The 23,112-nt window shown below is 35.5% G+C and overlaps 1 protein-coding gene, 1 long non-coding RNA gene and 1 other non-coding gene across 3 annotated transcripts; all 3 read right to left on the bottom strand.

The window, feature by feature from the left end:
* Positions 1-5,681: 5,681 nt before the first annotated feature.
* On the bottom strand, positions 5,682-16,080 carry LOC121231921 (uncharacterized). The gene is made up of 3 exons (XR_005930081.1): positions 15,961-16,080; positions 15,401-15,487; positions 5,682-6,022 (listed from the first exon to the last, which is right to left on the bottom strand). It is a non-coding gene; the product is annotated as an uncharacterized lncRNA (long non-coding RNA).
* A 2,087-nt stretch (positions 16,081-18,167) lies between these two features.
* Positions 18,168-20,780, bottom strand: LOC107952802 (N-acetyltransferase 9-like protein). Its single transcript, XM_016887981.2, has 6 exons — positions 20,156-20,780; positions 19,981-20,052; positions 19,781-19,868; positions 18,849-18,981; positions 18,596-18,634; positions 18,168-18,443 (listed from the first exon to the last, which is right to left on the bottom strand). Exons 1-6 carry the CDS (start codon positions 20,328-20,330, stop codon positions 18,363-18,365), a joined length of 588 nt encoding a protein of 195 aa, XP_016743470.2. The 5' UTR covers positions 20,331-20,780; the 3' UTR covers positions 18,168-18,362.
* TRNAL-CAG (transfer RNA leucine (anticodon CAG)) lies at positions 20,777-20,857 on the bottom strand. Its single transcript has one exon. It is a non-coding gene; the product is annotated as a tRNA-Leu (tRNA).
* Positions 20,858-23,112: the final 2,255 nt, after the last annotated feature.

The following is a 23,112-nucleotide window of genomic DNA, read 5'->3' on the forward strand; positions in this document are numbered from 1 at the left end:
CTCAGGAAAAACAGCTTGTAGTGAATATGTGAATTTATTGTAAACATTGATGAAACTATTTGAGTTGCTTATAAGCTATTGCTGAAATCGATGTACAAGATAAATATATATGTATATGTGGTAAAGCCGAATGGCTAATGTGAAATATGTATGAGATATGTATATGCGGTAAAGCCGAATGGCTAATGTGAAATATGTATGAGATATGTATATGAGGTAAAGCCGAATGGCTAATGTGAAATATGTATGAGATATGTATATGTGGTAAAGCCGAATGGCTAGCGTGAACTATGTATGAGATATGTATATGCGGTAAAGCCGAATGGCTAATGTGAAATATGTATGAGATATGCATATGAGGTAAAGCCGAATGGCTAATGTGAAATATGTATGAGATATGTATATGTGGTAAAGCCGAATGGCTAGTGTGAACTATGTATGAGATATGTATACGTGGTAAAGCCGAATGGCTAGGTATACGTGGTAAAGCCGAATGGCTAGTGTGAAATATGTATGAGATATGTATATGTGGTAAAGCCGAATGGCTAATGCGAAATATGTATGAGATATGTATATGTGGTAAAGCCGAATGGCTAGTGATTCGGCTAGTGTGAAATATGTAGGAGATGTGTGTATATTGTGGCCGAATGACCAAATGTGAAAGGTGTGTATTATTAGATATTTGATGAGGCAAATGAATTACAAATATGACAGTCGATGTGAATGTTGTAACATGTGAATAAATGTACATGAAACTTGGAAATATATTCCGGGTAAGACCCGATGACTACGTGTGGAGATTATGTCCGGGTAAGACCCGATGACTACGTGTGGAGATTTTGTCCGGGTAAGACCCGATAACTATGTGTGGGGACTATTCGAGCTAAAGGTTTCACTGAAGATTCGAGTAAAACATAAGATTATACGACCTCACAGTAACGATTGGTAATAAATACGTTCAATGCGTTAAGCTGGTCAGGTATGCATTTTGAGATTATATTTAAGCTTGATTTGGACTAAAACACAAGGTCGTTATGTGATGCATATGTGAGTAAAGCAATAAGACTGTTCTATGATTATTGTGCGTTTGGTCAATGTGGAAAGTTAGGTGAAAATGTGTAATGTACCTATGTTTATAAGAGATCACTATCAAGTGAGAATTTATCTGCCTATTGTATATGATGAGATGGGCATATTCGATAAAGGGATGGTATGCCCGAAGGAAGAATGAAATAAAAAATACGAACAACTATGTTATAATTTGATTGTTATCTGTTGACACTGCTTAAAACTTACTAAGCATTGAAATGCTTACTCCGTTTACTTTGTTTCCTCTGTTTTATAGATCTCATTTGGAAGCTACAGGCTCGGGGATCGTCAGCAACTAGTCACACTATCACTATCCACTGCTTGTTACTGTTATATTTTGAATTATTTTATGGCATGTAAAGAATAGACCAGTGGCCGAAGAATATTTTGGTTAATGTATATAAGCCATGCGAAAATGGCATCTTTTAAATGTGTACTTATAGCAGTTAAATTGTATCCCTGACTGTCTTTAGTATTTACCTAAAGGAACTTTCTTTATAAAAAATATATATATATTCAAAATTTTTACTGTTCGGATATGAGTTTCAAGTTCGGTAATGCCCCTTTACCTATTCCGGCGATGGATACGGGATAGGGGTGTTACAATTGCAACCTCATAATTCTTCCCTGGCTCGATCCCCTGACTTTTCTCCTTATTCTGGTCCATAGCTCATGCATTTGAATGGTACTATTGAATGGTAATTCTAGAGGCTTTGCTCCTACAAACAACCCCTCGAACTTTGTATTACAAATTTGACCGTCATAGTATATAGCAGATTTCACTCATTGACTCATTTCAATATCGATCACGATTTGAATGAATAAACACAAAAAATAAGTAGAGTTGTTTGTTATTAACTTGATACGTATAAATGTTATGAAAATTACGCCTCTTTTATAACAGAATTATTTAAGGAGAAAGAGAATACATGCTATGAATTATTTTTATGAATGCACACATTCTTTACATAGTGTATGGTGCAAATAATTTTCATCACGCATTCAGAACTCATATAATTTAATCAAGATTCTACGTTTCATAACATACACAATAGTTATACAAAAATGTGTTTTCTGTTAAGGGAATAGTGAATTTGTTACAGAAAGCTCGCCCAGCTGGGGGGACTTCCCTGCTGACATGGTAAGAAAGTGCGCCTAGTTGGACGCCTCTCAGCTGGGCAAGCTTTCTCTAAGAAATTCAATATTCCCTAGGCTGAAAAGCCTGACGCTTTGAATATTTTGGATGATTTAAACACTTCAACACGTTTAGAATATGTTCCACCACTCTTTAAATATGATCCTTTGCAAATAGAGCATAACATGTTTGTAGATGTTTAAGAGCTCATTTATGCCATGTTGTATGTTATTGGATGACTATGTGTACATATGTTGTGAGGGTGACAAATGGCTTGGAAAATAGCCTTGTAATTGTCTACACGGGTAGACACACGGGTGTGTGTCTAGACCGTCTGTGACACACGGTCTGCCCCCATGGGCGTGCAGACCGTGTGTCATGGTTGTGTTTTAAAGTCAGTGTTGCACACGGGCTAAGGGCACGGGCGTGTCCCAAGATACACGGGCGTGTGTGACTACACGGTCTATATCCACACGGGTGTGTGGAGCCTTAAAGCATGAAATTTTTCAAGTTTTTCTTAAGTTCTTGGTTTAGTCCTGAACCGCCTCTAATGCATGTTTTGGGCCTCGTGAGCCCGTTTAAGGGAAAAAATTTATGTGAAATGAAAATTTTTAAATTGATCAAAATTTTGTAGCCTGATTTTATATAGTTGGTTAAGTTTAAGTCCGGTAACACTTCAAACCATGTCCCGGCGTTGGATACTAGTGAGGGGTGTTACATTTTAAGGTTTTGTGATCCGTATAAATATGTCATTTTTCACAGTATAAGTAGTGATGCCAAATTTTCAATGTGAACACAATTGTAGGCAACTCTAAGTCGTGCATCAAATAGTTTTTTTCATGCAGTTTCAATTGTCGGGAAGCATAATCTATAACGTTTCCTTCTTGCATTAGAACACATCCCAGACCATTTAATAACACGTCACTATAAATCACAAACTCTTTACCTGGTTCAGGTTAAACCAGAACTGGTGCTTCAGTTAACAATACTTTCAACTGTTTGAAACTCTGTTGACATTTTTTTAACCATTCGAATTTCACATCTTTCTGAAGCAATCATGTCATCGGTGTCACAATCATCGAAAATCCTTTAACAAATCTTCGGTAATAGCCCACTAAACCCAGAAAACTAAGGACTTTAGACACATTTCTCAGAGGTTTCTAGTCAATAATAGCAGAAATCTTACTAGGTCAACCCTAATACCTTCAACTAAAACAATATGCCCCAGAAATCCAACCTCTCGAAGTTAAAACTCACATTAGCTGAACTTTGCAAATAATTGCTTATCATGTAGAGTTTGTAACACAACTCTCAAGTGCTCGGTATGTTCAGATTCATCTAGCGAATAGATCAGAATGTTGTCAATGAATACAACAACAAATCTGTCGAAATACGATTTGAATATTTGGTTCATCAAGTCCATGAAAACTGCAGGAGCATTAGTTAATCCAAAAGGCATAACAAGGAATTCATATTACCCGTATCTCATTCTAAACACGATCTTAGGTACATCTGAGTCTTTAACTCGCAACTGATAATAACCCGATCTTAAATCAATCTTTGAAAATACTGTAGCCCCTTTCAACTGATCAAATAAATCATCAATCCGATGTAGAGGGTATTTGTTCTTTATAGTCACTTTATTCAGCTGTCTATAATCAACACACATTCTCATCGTGCTGTCTTTCTTCTTTACAAACAATACCGATGCACCCCAAGGTGAATAACTCGGTCGTGCAAAACCTCTGTCTGTCAATTCTTGCAATTGAGCTTTCAACTCTTTTAATTCTGTTGGAGCCATTTTGTACGGAGTTATCGATATCGGTGTTGTTCCCGGTACTAATTCAATACCAAATTCAACCTCTCTGATCTGTGGCAAACCCAGTAATTCTTCTGAAAATACATCCGAAAACTCACAAATAATAGGTACAGATTCAATATTTTTCAAACACTTTTGTATCCAGTAGGTATGCCAGATATGCATCATAGCCCTTTTTCATACATTTCTAAGTTAACATAGACGATATCACATTAGGTACTTCACTCGAATCATCAGACTCAATCCGAAGAATTTCACTGCTCTGACATTTCAATTTGATAATCTTTCATCTACAATTCAGAACTGTATCATGCAAGTGAGTCAGTCCATACCCAGAATCACATCAAACTCATTGAATGGTAGAAGCATCAAGTCAACCAGAAAACAGTAACTCCGAGTCATCAAAGGACAATTCTTACAAATTTTATCAACTAAAACAGACTTGCCTAAAGGGTTTGATACTTTAATTACAAACATTGTAGACTCGACATGTAAACTCTTTTTAAATACTAAATTCATACAGATATATGAATGGGTTGATCCAGGATCTATCAATGCAACTGTATCAGTATCGAAAAGAGAAAAAGTACCGGTAATAACATCTAGCGATGATGCCTCCTCTTGTGCACGAATAGCATAAGCTCGGGCAGGTTCTCGTGCCTCAGATCTCACAGCAGAATCTCTTGTAACACCTCGATTACCACTCACATTTCCAGTTTTTTTGGGTGGTCTCCCTCTAGTAGCCGTATTACTTACTTTCACTGGTTGATCTCTTTCAGCTATAGACTTTTCTGGACAGTCTCGAAGATAATGACCAAGAGATCCACATTTAAAACAAGCTTCGCTCATTATCCTACATTCATCGTAATGTTGCTTATTCCAGTGCTTACATTCAAGTCCAACATTTCTAACACTACCCACACTAGCAACATATATCATCTGAGGTTTAGAGCTGAAATGACTCGCATCTCTATCTCTGATTGAAATCCCCAGAGAAGCAGCAGAACGAGGATGATATTCTCTAGACTTTTTTGATGCTAACTGATGTGTTTTGACGCTGTGAAAATTTTACTCAAAATAGAGGACACACGCCCCTGTGAGTAGGTCGTGTGTCTCACACGACCACTAGACACGCCCGTGTCGCCAACCGTGTAAAAACAGGGGGTACATACTGACTTGGGTCACACGGCCAGCCACACACCCGTGTGTCTTGCCCGTGTACCCTTCGAAGTCGCCACACACACCCGTGTGTCAGGCCGTGTGTTAGGTCATGCCAAACCTATAGGGTATACTAACTTATGCAACACGGCCAAGTCACACGCCCGTGTGACAGGCCGTGTGCCACTAAAGGGGTATACTGACTTGTACCACATGGCCAGTCACACGCCCATGTGTGAGACCGTGTGGAGCATACTAACTTCATTTAATTTTAACACTAGGGGACACAAAGCCGTGTAACATGACGGTGTATCACACACGGCTGAGACACACACCCGTTTCTCTACCCGTGTGGACAAAAATATTTTCCACCTTATTTTTACATACCTACACAAGCATAATTTGCACCATTTTACAACTCAATAGGCAGCCAATCCTCAACATTTCATCCACATTTTATACCAATTCGACATATTATTCAAATACCTAATTAATATCATACATTTTCCATTCATATGTCTATCACATATCAGGACAACAATTACACATTTCCATTCCATCTACTACTTTCCAAAACATACCATATTTGAATTCTTATTCACAATCAAAACATTATACCAAGTTAAGTTAAATCACATGGCTTTAACATATACCACACAATGTACCAAAATCACCATCTTAAGTACTATAACTATCATCTTTATAACTAGCCTATACATGCCATATTTACATATATCCACAACTTCAAAGGTACCAATCAGCAACTGGATAGTGTGATGCGTAACTCTGACTTTATCCGAATCAAGCGAGCTATCGAACCTCTATAAAACACAAAAAAGAAACAGAGTAAGCTTTATAGCTTAGTAAGCTCATATAATTTAGAATTTAACTAACCATTGATACATAACCAAACAATTAAACAAAGTATATCAAATTCACTTGCCAAATGCCTATACACAAGCATTCATCAACAAGTTACTCACATAAGTACATGTAATCATTATTATCTCAATTTAATATTTAATACATTGTATCATATCAAATTCATATATCATGTACATCATTTGTAACATTTCACTCTAAATCATATAAACCGTAATTCATTTGAAAAAATAACTCATCCTTTTAAATAGTACTTCATCCATATAACAGAATATATGCCCGTTGAACCTATTAGATTATCGATAGATACACGAGTGATACACACTAAGTGTATTAATTGGTAATCCGTCAATTCATCATCATATTCACTCTTTCGAGCTATGATTGGTAAGCTCCTCCTGAGCTCATGGACAGTAAGCTCTATTGAGCTAAAACAGTAAGCTCTGACGAGCTAAGAATAGTAACCTCTTACGAGCTGATATATCGATAAGCTCATATGAGTTGAGGTGAGTCCGTAACACATGCAAGATCTTGACATAAACAGTAACCCTAGTGACATGTCACTCGTATCCTACGAATTTTTACAGTTCAAATGGGGCTCGGTAACCATCAAACTATATTCGTAAGGCATTCGTATTTCAAGTAGATCATTTATTCAATTACATACATTCAGTTCGAATAATTACAAGTATTTAAAAGTTCAATTCTAATTATACGAACTTACCTCGAGTTTCTCATATGGAAATTATCGACTATTCGTCCACTCTTCCTTTTCCCCAATCTAATCTTAATCTCGACTTATCTTGATCTATATATTATAAAAATTAGATTATTTAATCAACTATTTATTCAATTTAGTCCAAAACACACATTAGGGTTATTTTACATATTTGCCCCTAAACTTTCACATTATTACAATTTATTCCTTATTTCATAAAATTGCAAATTCATGCAATTTAGTACAAACCCATGCTTAGTCGAATTTTAATGGAGTCCCTAGCAGCCCATATCTGTAAAACCCCTTACCCGAGTCTGAGGCCGGGACTAGGCGCGAGGCATTACCATCCTTAATCACATGCATACAATCTTTTCCGAGTCACCAAGACTTGATCCTATTTTAAAACTTTTTAATTTCTACTTTAAACTTCTTATTATAGGCCTACGAGCCCTAAATCAACCATTGAAAACTATTCGAGATCAACTCGGGTCCTTAAACCATCTATAGAAAATTTGACTTTGAAATAGGGCACACGCCAGTGTAGAAGGGCAACACGCCGGTGTGGCCATTTCAACATGGTCATGTTGATGGCCTGTGTGGCTCACATGGCCTAAGCAATTCAGGGACACGCCCATGTCCTCCACCCGAATGGAATTAATTCTAAGTGTACATCTATAGGGGTTTTCACATGACCTGGCACATGCCCGTGTCCTTGGCCCGTGTCTTTCACACGGACATGACACGCCCGTGTACTAGCCCGTGTGCAAAAACATGGACATTTTTTTTCTAACATCGGCATCCCCAAAATGTCACACAGCCAAGGTACACGCCCGTGTGCTAAGCCGTTTCCATCACACGGCCGTGTCTTTTCCCGTGTGTTTACTACCATGCATACTAACTTGAAATTTTTACGTACAGGGGACACACTGCCGGGCCACACACCCATGAGGTAGACCGTGTATCACAAACGGCATATACATACGTCGTGTGTCTACCCGTATGGACGAAATAAGGCTATTTACCAAGCCTCTTTGCCACCCTTACTTACACAACCTACACAAAAGCAACCAAACCAATACAAGAATAACTTAATACAAAATGAAGGGTTTCCAACCAAAGCCAACACATTTGGCCAGTTCTCAATGACACAAAAATAGTAACGTCTAAGCCCTATACATGCTATATTCAAAAATATAAATCAAACTATATCGAATGCTTAGATTGATAGTGTGATCAATATTCAATACACCTCATATAGCATATATTGAGCTCACATTTCATACACCTCTTACATATATTGAGCATTGAATATTGACACAAAAATACACCTCATACACCTCATATAGCTCAATATAACTTTACCATTCATCAACAAGTATCATAATACACAAGTGGCATAAGCAAAACTTACTATCAATATTCAATACACCTCATATAGCATATATTGAGCTCACATTTCATACATACCATATAGGTACCTGTACCACTCACAACCCGGTTATACTTTCCTTGTTAACTTGAAATCTTACTTTCACCGTTGAACTATTTGGAACATTATCGTATACTAATTTAGCCTCAAACATAGGGTCAGGTGCTGATGCCATGTCCCAGATATGGTCTTACACAAGTTCTAGCATATCTGTGCCGATGCCATGTCCCAAACATGGTCTTACACTGACACATCTCGTAGCCGATGCATGTGATGTAAGCACACTCGGGGCTTCTACAACTACGAACCAAGATCCTTTCGAGCTTCCAAAAGGTCCCATAACTCCAGCACGTACTAAGCGACTCCAAAAAGCTTTAACAGCTTTATTGACTCGAATTTGGGATGAAACAAAGCCCCTTGTCATTGGAGAAGTTGTGGAAAACTCTTTCAAGACTCATTGCACCCTTGTGCAAACCGACTTTAGCTCCTCTCCAGCTACCCGAGCTCAACTCAGCTCCAATTAGCTCACTTGAGCTTGTTTCAGCTCGTTTGAGCTCAATTTAGCTACTTTCCAGCTCATTTCTTTTTCCATTTCAATAAACTAAGTATTAGTTTTATTCTAAGTCAATTTAATACAGCTTATGCCGAATTCTCTAGCTCAAATCTGTTCATTTATTCTTTTTGTTTATTTGAGCTAGCCTAATTTAATATGCTAGTTAGTTTTAATTTATTGTGTCCAAATTGGTTAGTTGTTATTTAAGTTTTTTAGTTGTTGTTTAATTATGTCTAAATATTATAATTAAATGTGTTCATTTCTTTTGTAGGTTCAGCCGATTATGGAAGTGCATTTAAGGCTAGGTGCATGCACGGGTTTAGTTCAATGAATGAGAAGATTCATGCACGACTTGGTTCAATGCTTGGAAAGAAATATGTACATGCACTTGGATGGCTTGGTTACATGCATATCGATTAATGTCATACATTTCCTTTGGATGGCACACATGCATGTATGGAGAGCATTTATTGAATGTTCATGAATGGCTAGATTCAAGACCCCTTTTAGTTCCATGCATGACCGAATGTATGTGGGTAAGCTATTGGGTTTCCTAAGTACTTATTCGGACAAGAGGTAGTTGCATAATCAATTTCCAAATTCAATTCATGAATGAAGAATAAGAGAAGATGCATGGACAGCAAGTTACAACGAATGGGAGAATACATCTAGTTCTTGATACATGAATCGTTTGTTGCCCAAATGACTTCCCTAGGTGTCTATTCGGCCAAGAGACATTTCTTTAATTCTCCATTCATTTCATGGCCAAATTTAGACAAGCCAATAAGCTGCCATTCATTCATCATCCTTCAAATGATTTTTCCTTAATCATGAAGTTGCCTATTGGAGTTATATTCAGCCAAATGTGGACTTGGGATTTTCATGATTTATTCTAGAATATTCTAGTGCATTCTTAGCCGAATTACTTAGCCTTTAAGCTAGTTAATTTTTTCGTTCGGCTATCACATGTTAGACTATAAATAGTTTGTTTATTTCATTGTAAAAGGACTTTTGAGAATTTTATTAATGAAACTATGTTTCTGTGAGGTTGCTTCCTCTTATATCTCGTACAAGTTTTGAAGACTTATCTAGTTGTGCTAGTGGCGTCTACCGAGCATGTTTCAACTTATCACCGTATTGGTGTGGCGTTCACCTATCCTACGACTTTATCTTTACCTTAACAATATAGGAACCTGGGTGACACTTTTTAGTGTTGAATCGCTCCTGACGTTAAGCTATATAATCCATCCCCACCTTTTGTTAGTACTTTCTTGTTATTTACAAAACCCAATCAACTACTCAACACCCATCTTTGCTTCCCTTAGCCGAACCTATCACAACACACTTACCCCTTTTTGAACATCATTTGCTATCATCAAGCCTATCAAGCCAATATCTACAACCAAGGCCATCTTGTGAATGATTCTTCTCGCAGACGATCGGGCACATCGTGAATTTGACTCCATCACCCGAGCCAGATCACATCATTTGGTATCAGAGCTTGAAAATGAGAAGCGTTGACATTCTTACCAAGATTGAAATAGGTTCGTTGTGAAAAAAATAAAATTAAAAAAAAATATTTTATCAAGTTGTATTTTTGTTTTTCTATTGTAATAGCATTACTTTGAAGTTATAAACAAAAAAAAGAAGAAATTCGGAATTAAAAAAAAAGAAGTGAAGTGTTCAAGTTCTCTTCTCTACTATTTATACAATTATTTCGATCGTCAAGGTGTTCATTTCATCAACTTTGTACCCCCCAAAATGCCACACTACACCAAAAAAAAATTCTTTTTAGCCTACCCTTATACCAATACATTTTTACCCTTATAACTACCTTGAAGCCGACCCCAAAGCACTAAGACGAGTCAAAGAAACAAAATACGAGGTTACGAGAGCAAGTACGAGTGGTAAAAGGCTAGAGAGTGTGAGTGCATTCGAGTCTTGAAAAAGCCTAAAACGAGTGAAAACACGAGTGGAGTGCACATCCATTATTTTCTTTCCGAGTGAAATAGTGAGGGTTTTGGTGAGAACTTCATCTTTCTAGTTTAATCAATTTTTTTTTCTAAATCATGTTGCAAGAAGAATTTTCAAAATTTGAATTTCAGTATTTGTTGAAAGAGATGGAGTGCATGCTAGACCAAAAAATCAAGCCTATCCAAGAAAAGCAGGATCATCGAGCAAGAGCCCAAAGGGAGCAAAGTCGAGGGACGGATTCAAGACTATCAAGAAAATAATCATCCAATGACTATTTGGGAAGAGACCTATATCATGGTTCTTTTTCATCAAGGAATTCGAGACGAAATCAAACAAGTTTCAAGTTTTAAGCCTATTATAGTGGCAAACAAGAAAGCACAAGTCGATCTTCATGTACACCAAGTTATTCATCCATGAAGAATCAATCTCGAAGAGATGATCATAGTCTGTATGAAGACCCCTCCTCTCATTCTCAATGAAAAGTCTCTCATTTTGATTCCTTCTTGTATTCCTCCTTTTGTAATAAAATTGAAAAAGCATGTGAGAAAGAATTTGAAAGAAAAAAAGAAATGAAAGAAAAAGAGTGTGAAAGAGAGAAAAAAGAAAGTAAGAAAAAGAAAAGCAAAATTGAAAAAGAGAAAGAAAAAGAATTTGATCAAGAAAAGAAAATTGAAAAAGAGAGTGAGTATGAAGAAAGAAAGAAAAATGAGTAAGAAGTGAGTGTTGTTGAAAAAGAACGTGAGCTAGAAAAAGAAACGAGTGGAAGAGATGAGAGAGAATGAGAAAAAGTGAGTGTTGTTTCAACTAATCCACATGTGAGTTGTCCTTGTGCTGTTTCTCATTTTCAAGTTTCTGAAGAATCATGTGACAAGTTCCAACTGCAATACTTTCCTGATGTGAGACACTTCCATTTGATTGAAAAAGGTAAGGTCGATGGTGGAATCCAACCACAAGTGCTTAAAGGTAAGGAATCTTTAGCAATCGAGCCACGGCAAACAGGTTTGAAAATTGCTGATAAAATTTTTGATGACTTAGTTTTTAAAAGATCTCCTATTTTTGACATGGTTAATTGCTATCCTTTGTTTGTGGTTGATAAACTCGTTCTAAGTGGAAGTATGAGAAGTTGTTCTCTAGATTTGTTTTGTGATGAAAAATCTGTTGAAGCTGTTCGATTAGATCGACAAACACCAAATATGATCTTGCATGATAACGGGTTTTCACGAAAAGCGTTTAAGTTGTTTGATTGTGGTGATTATGTGAATCATCTCATGCCTTGTGTGGCATCCTTGAATTTGTGCAAATCTGTCCTAATAAACGTAAAGATTTTTTATTATTTGATTCTGTATATGCACAATTCCTTTTGGATCGGCATGTTTGATCCAATGACAAAAATGAAACTTTTGCTACATTTTGGATTAAGTAAACAAACTTGTGTGTTCAAACTTGAAATTTACTATTTTGGTTTGTTTTGTGGGAAACTCAAGCACCCTAAACTTCGTGCGAACAATTTGTATGATGCCTGGTCTTTGACTAAGGAAACAAAATTTGGAAACTTTGATTACAACTTAAAATCGTTCCTTGGTCATCTTATGTGGCTGTACGTGAAATTCAAGTTTCCTCTCGAAAAGGTTTCTCAAGGATCGTGTGATGAGCTTCAACTTCAATACCTTTTCGAGGAGAGAAGGTTTGTGATGGTTGGAAAAGGTAAAACTCATCTTTTCTTTTCTGCTCCTAAAGACAAGAAAGGTATGGATTTTGGAAATTCTAATACTTCTCTACTTTGTTCGAATAATGACGAAAGCATTGTCGATGATGATCTAATTATTTTGGTTGATGATAGGATGACTCTTGGTACATGTGATGTTGGTGAGTTTAATGATTATGTGATGGCCAAAAGATGACCGCCATGCTTAGATACACAAAATCTTGAACAATATTTATCTTTTCGATTGTTTGATTATGATGGTTGTCTGCAATCTTTGAATTGTTGCACAAATTATTTTTGTAATCGTAATGCCTTGTCGATACAATTTGAGATGCCTAAACGGGCTAAGGACAATATGTCTTTGGCACCAATGTTTGTTAAGGTGTTAATTTGCAAAGGGGCATGTTCATTTAATTATGAGGATGTGTTATTGGATTTGTCTTTTTGTAGTTGTCATGCATGTTTTAAACGCAAGATAATTAGCTATCATGACTGTTTGGATAAGTTCGTGCCGTATGCTGATTCTTACTTGATTGCAAGTTTTATGACTTATTTGCCACAAGGCACGGAGCAACAATTAATCTTATTTGTCCAAGAACGTACAAGTAGGCATCCCTGTTTCAAAATAAATAAGCAACTCAACTTAAGGACAAGTCACTTTGAAGATGAGGGGAATGATGTAAGCACGCCCGGGGCTTCCACAACTACAAACCAAGATCCTTTTGAGCTTCCAAAAAGTCCCATCACTTGAGCACGCACTAAGCGACTCCAAGAAGCTTTAACTGCTTCATTGACTCGAATTTGGGATGAAACAAAGCCCCTTGTCGCTGGAGAAGCTGTGGACAACTCTTTCAAGACTCATTGCACCCTTTTGCAAACTGGCTTTAGCTCCTCTCCAGCTACCCGAGGTCAACTCAACTCCAATCAGCTCACTTGAGCTTGTTTCAGCTCGTTTGAGCTCAATTTAGCTACTTTCCAGCTCATTTCTTTTTCCATTTCAATAAACTAAGTATTAGTTTTATTCTAAGTCAATTTGATACAGCTCATGCCGAATTCTCTAGCTCAAATCAATTCATTTATTCTTTTTGTTTATTTGAGCTAGCCGAATTTAATATGCTAGTTAGTTTTAATTTATTGTGTCCAAATTGGTTAGTTGTTATTTAAGTTGTTTAGTTGTTGTTTAATTATGTCTAAATATTATAATTAAATGTGTTCATTTCCTTTATAGGTTTAGCCGAATATGGAAGTGCATTTCATTTCATTTGTAGGTTCAGTCGAATATGGAAGTGCATTTAAGGCTAGGTGCATGCACGGGTTTAGTTCAATGAATTAGAAGATTCATGCACGGCTTGGTTCAATGCTTGGAAAGAAATATGTACATGCACTTGGACGGCTTGGATACATGCATATGGATTACTGTCATACATTTCCTTTGGACGGCACACATGCATGTAAGGAGAGCATTTATTGAATGTTCATGAATGGCTAGAGTCAAGACCCCTTTTAGCTCCTTGCATGACTAAATGTATGTGGGTGAGCTATTGGGTTTCCTAAGTACTTATTCGGCCAAGGGGTAGCTACATAATCAATTTCCAAATTCAATTCATGAATGAAGAATAAGAGAATATGCATGGACATCAAGTTACAACGAATGGGAGAATCCATCTAGTTCTTGATACGTGAATCGTTTGCTGCCCAAATGGCTTCTCTAGGTGTCTATTCGGCCAACAGACACTTCTTTAATGCTCCATTCATTCCATGGTCGAATTTAGACAAGCCAATAAGTTACCATTCATTCATCATCCTTCAAATGATTTTTTCTTAATCATGAAGCTGCCCATTGGAGTTATATTCAGCCGAATGTGGACTTGGCTTTTTTAATGATTTATTCTAGAATATTCTAATGCATTCTTAGCCGAATTACTTAGCCTTTAAGCTAGTTAATTTTTCCATTCGGCTATCACATGCTAGACTATAAATAGTTTGTTTATTTCATTGTAAAAGGACTTTTGACAATTTTATTAATGAAACTCTGTTTTTGTGAGGTTGCTTCCTTTCATATCTCGTACAAGTTTCGAAGACTTATCTAGTTGTGCTAGTGGCGTCTACCGAGCTTGTTTGAACTTATCACCGTATTGGTGTGGAGTTCACCTATCCTACAACTTCATCTTTCACCTTAACAATATAGGAACCTGGGTGACACTTTTTAGTGTTGAATCGCTCCTGACGTTAAGTTATATAATCCATCCCCACCTTTCGTTAATACTTTCTTGTTATTTCCAAAACCCAATCAACTACTCAACACCCGTCTTTGCTTCCCTTAGCTGAACCTATCACAACACACTTACCCCTTTTTGAACATCATTTGCTATCATCAAGCCTATCAAGCCAATATCTACAACCAAAGCCATCTTGCGAACGATTCTTCTCGTAGACGATCGGACACATCATGAATTTGACTCCATCACCCGAGCCAGATCACATCAGCATGTCCCAGATATATCTTACACTGGCTTAGTCTCGAGGCTGATACATGTCCCAGGCATGTCTTACACTAGCACTCATCTCAATGTCAATGTCATGTCTCAGACATGGTCTTACACTGGCTCTCATAATGTGGTCGATGCATGTCCCAGACATGTCTTACACTAGCACTCGTCTCAATGCCGATGCCATGTCCCAAACATGGTCTTACACTGGCTCTCATAATGTGGCCGATGCATGTCCTAGACATGTCTTACACTAGATCACACAAGTGACCCAAACGTCCTGGCAAGAATATCTGATTTATTTCCCAATGTTCAACCGGGGATTCTACTATCTTTATTCTCATCACATTTTCTCATTTTCACAATCAAGCAATTTATGCTATAATAATTTCAATACAATTCAAATACATATATTATTAATGTAGTTGTATTATTTACATATAACTTACCTCGGATTACAAAATGTGGCAACTAGTCAATTTAGTCGATTTGCTAGGCTTTTTCCCGATGTAGGTTCGGATTCGGTATTTCTTGTTCTATAATAACAAAATGCACTTATTTAATCACTAAATAAAATTAAGCAATCGAAAATTTATATATTTGGTAAAATGACCATTTTTCCCCTAGACTTTAACAAAATGACCATTTTACCCCTAGGCCTGAAAATCGATTTTCATCGAATTTCTTCATATTTTAAGCCTAGCCAAACCCTTTTTACTCTTATAGAAACTCAAAATTCTCATTATTTCACATACTTAACATCTATTTTACAACTTATGCAATATAATCCTTTTAGGTGTTTTCATGCTAACACCTTTCACAAAAGTTGCTTATAAGACACCCAAGACTCATTTTCTTTCATAAAAACTCAGAAAACATTACAAATCCTTTCATGTAAAAACCCTACACTCTTGATCATTTTGCAAAATAGTACCCTCATTTGAAAGCTCAGGCTTCAAGGGTCTCAAAAGTACAAAAATATTCAAGAAAAACCATTAAAATCACTTACTTGCGAAGGCTTAAAGTTGCTGAAATTTTCAAGCTTTCAAAACTCTTCTCTTGGCTGATATTTTTAGTTAAGAAGAAAGAATAGGTGAAAAAAATGAAGGCTAGGCACTTAGGATATTATTTTATCACCTAATATGTCATGACTTACCTAACATTTTGACCATTTACTCTTCTTTGTCTCATGACCGGCCAAGCTCTTTTAAAAGGGTCTAATTGCCCTTTAAAGACCCCCAAATTTTATTCTCTAGCTATTTGACACTTTTAGCTATCAAATTAGGACTTTTTCACTTTATGCGATTTAGTCCTTTTTCACAATTAAGCTCACAAACGCTAAAATTACTTCATCAAATTTTTCACGCTCTCTTAAAAACATGCTATAATATCAAAATAATAATAAAATAATTTCTCTGACTTTGGATTTGTGGTCCCGAGATCACTATTCTGACTAGTCCCTAAATCGGGCTGTTACAATATCTTTTATTTATTCACACTTTTAACCACCACATTTTATAATTTCTCAATTTAATCCCTTTTTGACATTTTTGTCAAAAATCACTTTACAAAACTAATAAATCTATCAATAAACCTTCATAATCTATCATCATTCATCAAATTACTCAAGCATTCAACAATGGCAACATGATTAATCTTTAACAATTTCGAAATCTAAGGTACGGGCTAGCTAGAATATGAAGTAATGATCCCAAAAACGTAAAAATTATTAAAAACAGAACAAAAATCATACCTAATTGAGCTTATAAATCAATAGCCGAATGAAACCTAATTCTTTGGCTTTCTTCTTGCAAAATTCAGCTAAAAGAGAAAAAGATGGACACAAAATTCTTTTTGTTTTGTTTTAATTAACCTTTTTTTATCTAATTACAAATTGAACCTTAATGACATTTATTAATTACACCAAATGTCATGCCACTATCATCCACTAACTCTCAAATGGGTTAATTACTACTTAAGGACCTTTACTTGTTCTATAGCTATTAGATACTTTTAGCTAATAGAACACAAGTTTTACGCTTTATGTGATTTAGTCCTTTTTACCAAATTAAGCATTCAAACAGTAAAATTTCTTTACGAAACTTTCGCACAGTAATTCTATCATACTGTAAACTTTAATAAAATAATAAAATAAATATTTTAACCTCAGATTTGTGGTCCCAAAATCACTGTTCTAATTTGACTAAAAACGGGCTGTTACAATGAAACTCGTTCTACGACTTGAAAATTCACTTGTTCACCAGCATTTGAAGAAGGATGTTATGGACTAACATTATTCCTTGAACTGACCTCAGTTTCTAGAGTCATAGAAAAACCACACCTAAAACCTAAAATGCACACAATTTAACAACAAACAACCACCTTTCACGACTGCAAATCAACTAGCTTTGATACCATATTCAAACTCACCAAAACAATAGCAAAGAAACAAAAATCGGACTACTTATTTTATTTCATCAGTTCTAGTAATCCAAAGGACCGAGCTATGGAATTTATACAAGAATTCTAATGCATTAGCTAAGCTTGAACAATATTAATAAGAAGCCTAATTGATCTTCTTAGCTCATCCACTAACTAACTGAAAAATAGTTACACAATTGCAAACTAATAGCTATCTACCTAACAGACAAACTGAAAAAATTACAAATATACCAACTAATAACTAACTAATATATCTTAATACTATTCAACATACTTCAATTACAAATTAGTGTTCTTACCTCATTTTTGAACAGATGTAGATCCAATCCAATGTGAATGTTGAGGATAATATATGTAAAATTAATAAGGTTAAAATAAGCTTCAAGTCTATATTTTTTTGTACATTTATAATTTAATCCCACTATTTTTATTTTTATGAATTAGTCCTTAAATTTTTTAGAATTTAAAATTCAAATCTAATTATTAGCACCATTAAATTTTTTCTATGAAATTAGTTGATATGATATTTGAAACAAGAAATATTTATTCCGATTTGAAAGAAGGATATTAATAAAGTTAACAAATTAGACTTGCATTTTAAATGAAAAAAAAAATAGAAAGGTTAAATTTTATTAAATAAAAATAAAGAGACTAAATTTTAAATGTACAAAAAATATAAGGATTTAATCTAACTAATCGAACCGGTACCATATTTTATATATTCAGACATTATACTAAAGAGTGGCAAAATCCTCGTGGATTGTCATTAATCAGTTAATGCTAAAGCCATTCATCATTGTTTATCATTATTGCAAATGTAAGTTTCCAGCATTGATCATCATCATAAACATCAAAACCCTTTTCCCAAAACAGGGAATCATCTACAATTCTAGTTTCTACAACTCACAGATACATGTATGATGACAGTTAATAAGTTTTAGGGGAAAATAAATTACGGCCTCCCGGAGGCTATGCATGTGTAACCACACTGCCCAACAACTGCAGAAGCTCCTCTTGCTTTTGCTCCGTCACCGCCAATTCCAATGTTACCTACCGGTCATGCATGAATGAAACAAAACAAAACAAAACAAAACAAGGGAACTTAAGAGATCACCCACTATCAGACTCAGCAACTACTATGTCGTAAGAAACCAGGGACGGGTGTGCCCTGAACACTTCTGATGGCATAAGGAAAATCTCACCTCCTTGAAGATTTCGCTATAAGAAGTCTCCTTGAAGCCCTACAACCGTAATGGCATGTCAAGAACAAGAATAAGACAAGTAAGCATTCATGCATCTACTGTATTGTATCTCTTAACCTCCATGCAAAAGCCTGGACATTAATCCTTCAAATGCCTTAGCATGAATGTGTCGAAAGTAGGAACAAGAAAAATAAGCTTTTTAAGAACATGAATGCAAGTATGAGTGTGTAAGGGGAGAGAGCAAAACAGAGACCAATTTCCGAAACAAACTAAGAGATGACCCATTTGATGCTCCAATTTTAGCACGGAAGACATGGATTCTGAAGTTTTGAACTGCATAGGCCATCATCATCAGGACAGACTCTTTCCCAAGGCCCTTACCACGGCTATTCTAGCATGAAAAATAAGAGAAGATTAAAAGGGAATCTAGATCAACTTTACAGTTTTGCTACATTGTTTTGTTTTCCTAGTAGATTTTATCACAGCAAAAACAAGGTCGTCAACTTTATCCTAAAAAATGCGACTAGAATAACACTCAACTTGAAATATCGAAACCAAGCCAGACACAAATATCAGAATGACCAAGCCACTTAAAGGAGAGTACATCTGAACAAGTAAGGAAAGCATATATGTGCCATGACACATAACAGCAAGAAATGAGAATCCAAATTGCCAGTTAACTTCTTCATCTGAGATGCATGTAAATTATTTGCCAATTGTCAACATCCATCATTTCATTATTCTTTTCTCCTCACAAGAGTTGTATTATCGAATCATCAAGTATCTAAGCATTCAATACAAACATCTTACGAAAACTGAGCGCTGGAGTCTACCAAGAACATAAAGGGACACAGTTGCTGTACACACACAATGACAACAAACCTATGAATAAGGCAATTACAGTCGGTATTCATCAGCATATGTTGTATACGATGGTGTAAAAGTTCTATTTACATTAAACCATTACTCAATTTCCACAGCACTCTTGCTCATAAATGATTAATCAGAATGAAAAGAAAAAAAAGAGAAAAGCAACAAACCCAACAAATTCTTAGAAAGAAAAGGAATCAAGTGCAAGAAATTCCATGTTGATGATTCAAAATGATTACACAAGTATGAAGGAAAGAGAGCGATGTCAGTTAAGAAATAGATTTTGTTGATTGTGAAGAAGTGCAAAGCAAGTACCTTTTTAGTTCAGCTATCATAATTTCAATCTCTGCTAATTGAGGGTCATCCAAATCATTCATGTAGATATTCACATCCCCGACCATGGCTGGATCATCGTTTACCATCAACTCCATATCAGTCCAAAACAATACGCTGAAGAAATCAAAGGGTTTCACTAAATTCTGTGCAATTAAGAAAAAGGTAGTAGATGAGGTGACCTTCCACATGAGGATTTCCATGAACAAACTTTTCCCCGACCATCTCCTTATCCAAAACAATGAAAGTTTTCTCTGTTGAAAACCAAGCTTAATCATTAAATTAAAGAAGAAGAAAACCCAATTGAGAAATTGGTATAAACAATCAGAAAAGGAAGTAAAAGAGAGAGAGAAGAACTGAGAGGGTCTTGGTTCCAGGAGAGCTGCATATCGTATTCCTGTTGGAGGGAGAGGGGCTCTGATCCGGTGGCTTGAAGGAGAGCAGGGTCTTGCATCCAGAGGTGGTACTTTGGGACATGTGCTTCCATGTATGGTACCATTATCACCTTCTGTCCTTCCAAGCTCACTCCCATGGCTACTGCTGGGTTGAGAGACCCTTGAAAGGCAAAAACCAAGAGGCTTTTTTCACTTTCCAGCTCCGGTATGGCTACTGTTGTTTTGTGGGGGGTTTAACTGCTAATTGCAACCGACATTAACATGGTTTCATATGGGTGTTTGGTTGAAACAAGGATCCCACTCATTGTGGTTGGAAGAACTTTGGGATTAGGATTGGCAGTTGCGGGCTCTTCAAACACTTGCTCCAAGTCTGACTATTTAGTTTGGCCCAACACTACACATAAATTCAGCAAGCATCAATATGATAAAAAATAGGAAGCCCCGTTTCTAATATGATAAAAAAGTGTAAAAATTTATTTTTGTCAAGAATGGGATTCGAACACATAAATTCAGCAAGCATCAATATGATAAAAAATAGGAAGCCCCGTTTCTAATATGATAAAAAAGTGTAAAAATTTATTTTTGTCAAGAATGGGATTCGAACCCATGCCCTTTCGGACTAGTACCTGAAACTAGCGCCTTAGACCAACTCGGCCATCTTGACTATTAACAGATGATTCTAAGAATCTTATTAAAAAATCAGAACAAGTCTTCTAATAAGATACTAATATGCTAATTCTAAAGTGATCAGTTAAAAATTCTAAAAACTCAAGTCAAACCAAAATGCTATTGTTAGTTTTGTAGTGTTTTTCAAAATAACTAATTCATGCTAAAAAAAGCTTGAGTTGAAAAAATTTTCTTTCAAATTTTCACCTTCATTAATGTTTTTCCCTTTTTTCCCTCTTAAACCAACAAATTCTCCTTAAAAGCTTCAAGAACTTGGTAAGATCACTCCAACCTTACTTATCTTAACCTTGATTTTTTATTGTTCCATGGTCCTTCATTGTAATAGGGATAGGACTTCATTTTGTTGATATAAGTGATCAATTGCTCATTGTTTTAATTGAATTTTAGCTTTGTATTGCTGCAGAAAAAATAAACTCCAGTTAGTGTTATGGAAGAAAGAAGATGATATGAGACCAGAGAAGGAAAGAAGAAAAAAGGTAGAGTTTTTCCTTTAATAATTTCATTTCATAAAGCTTATTTTCACATATAGTCACGCATAAATAGTGAGGTCTATAACTACAAATTACATAAACCAATAACCAACAACTATGACCTAAGCTTAACAAATTTCCTATACAGCTACTTTGTATTATGCCAGCTCAACATTCCAGTTGCGTCCTTCATTCTTCAATAATTTGTCTCTTGGTGCATGTGAATTTGAGTAGTAATCCCCTTTGCCTAACTCCTTGGTTCATTGTTATGGTCTTGGATTGTCCTACATTGTTTCCCCTTTTAGTTATTCTCTTGTCCAATATGACAACTAGGTACACAAGGGGTTGCCCATCACCAGCAACCTAGAGTTTTTTTTTTTTTCTTTTTTAGGAGATAACATAAAACACATTATGGATTTTAGCACTATTTGGTAATTTGAGCTTATAAACTATTGACCCCACTTTGGTAATTATAGAATAAGGGCAAAAGCACTTGAAAGAAAGCTTAAGCTGCTTCTTAAAAGCTAGTGTAGTTTGCTTGTAAGGTTGGATCTTCAAATAGACTTTTTCTCCCACCTCAATAATACAAATAAAAGAAAAACTTTCATTAAAGATTGAAATGTAGTAGGGCATCAATAAGGCCAAAAGGCATTAGTAAGCTAATTTAACAACTCTTCCAATTTTTTTTATTGTTAAGTTATTCAATTGTATATATTAAAAAACTGTGAAAGTTTATTGGGTTTCAAGTCTTAACTACACTAGTTGAGAATCTAGTTTAAGGGTTGCGGTTATAACTTTTGGGAGGGGTAGATTGATCTTTAGGTTTTTAAAATATATCTGGCTATGTAATTAATAATGTGTTGCATTTAAAAAATACAAAGGTGAGGAGTGTTTGTATTACTATAAATAGAGGTGGTTTCTTCACCTTTTAATTATCCTAAAATTTGTAATTTTTTTTGGTAGTGTTAGAGGATATATGCATAATTTGTTGAATCTCATCAAATTAATTTGTAGGAATATTCTATTTAAGAACTTGAGTTTTAAATGAGACTATTTGTGACTCTTCCAATTTTGTTAAAAATTAAACCTCGTATGATTTTCTGTTATAATAATTTTCTCTTTTACTCAACATAGTAATTGTAACTCTTCAACATGTAGCTTATATATAATTTCATTCAAAATTTTCTTGGTACTCCTCCACCATAACCTTCTGAAATAATGTGTTAAATTCTTTTATAATATCCAAACATGTCCTATTACAAAATCATAAATCTTTTATAAGCTCAGATCAAACTACATCAAGTTTTTGCATAATATAGTCATCAAAGTAGATTTAAACTTTCCTTATCAAATACATGGTAATAATCTCTAAGTTTTTGTAAACCCTACATTTTTCTTAAAAACTCTTGTAATTGATACTTGAGATCAATTGCCATATTTGAAAAATTTTAGACATAAGCATACAACTTCAGAAAACATAAACATATTTATATCAAACAAACCCAAACTCGTATTTAACACGACATCGCCATCATGTTCTTAGAACAAGAACAAATAAACTGGAAAATGTGGACTCGTATTCACTTGTGTAATATGATTTCTAGTTTTGGACCAGACAAAGCATTCGAACAGAATCGTAAATGAAAAATTAAATAAAAAGAAAATGGGATCAAAACAAGGAATGCCAGCAAGCCTCCAAGACATGAACACATGATAATGCGGCACCAATCACCTCATCCTAAATTTCTGATTAATGACTATT

Source organism: Gossypium hirsutum, chromosome A07, assembly GCF_007990345.1.
Source record: "Gossypium hirsutum isolate 1008001.06 chromosome A07, Gossypium_hirsutum_v2.1, whole genome shotgun sequence".
NCBI classification, from domain to species: Eukaryota; Viridiplantae; Streptophyta; class Magnoliopsida; order Malvales; family Malvaceae; genus Gossypium; species Gossypium hirsutum.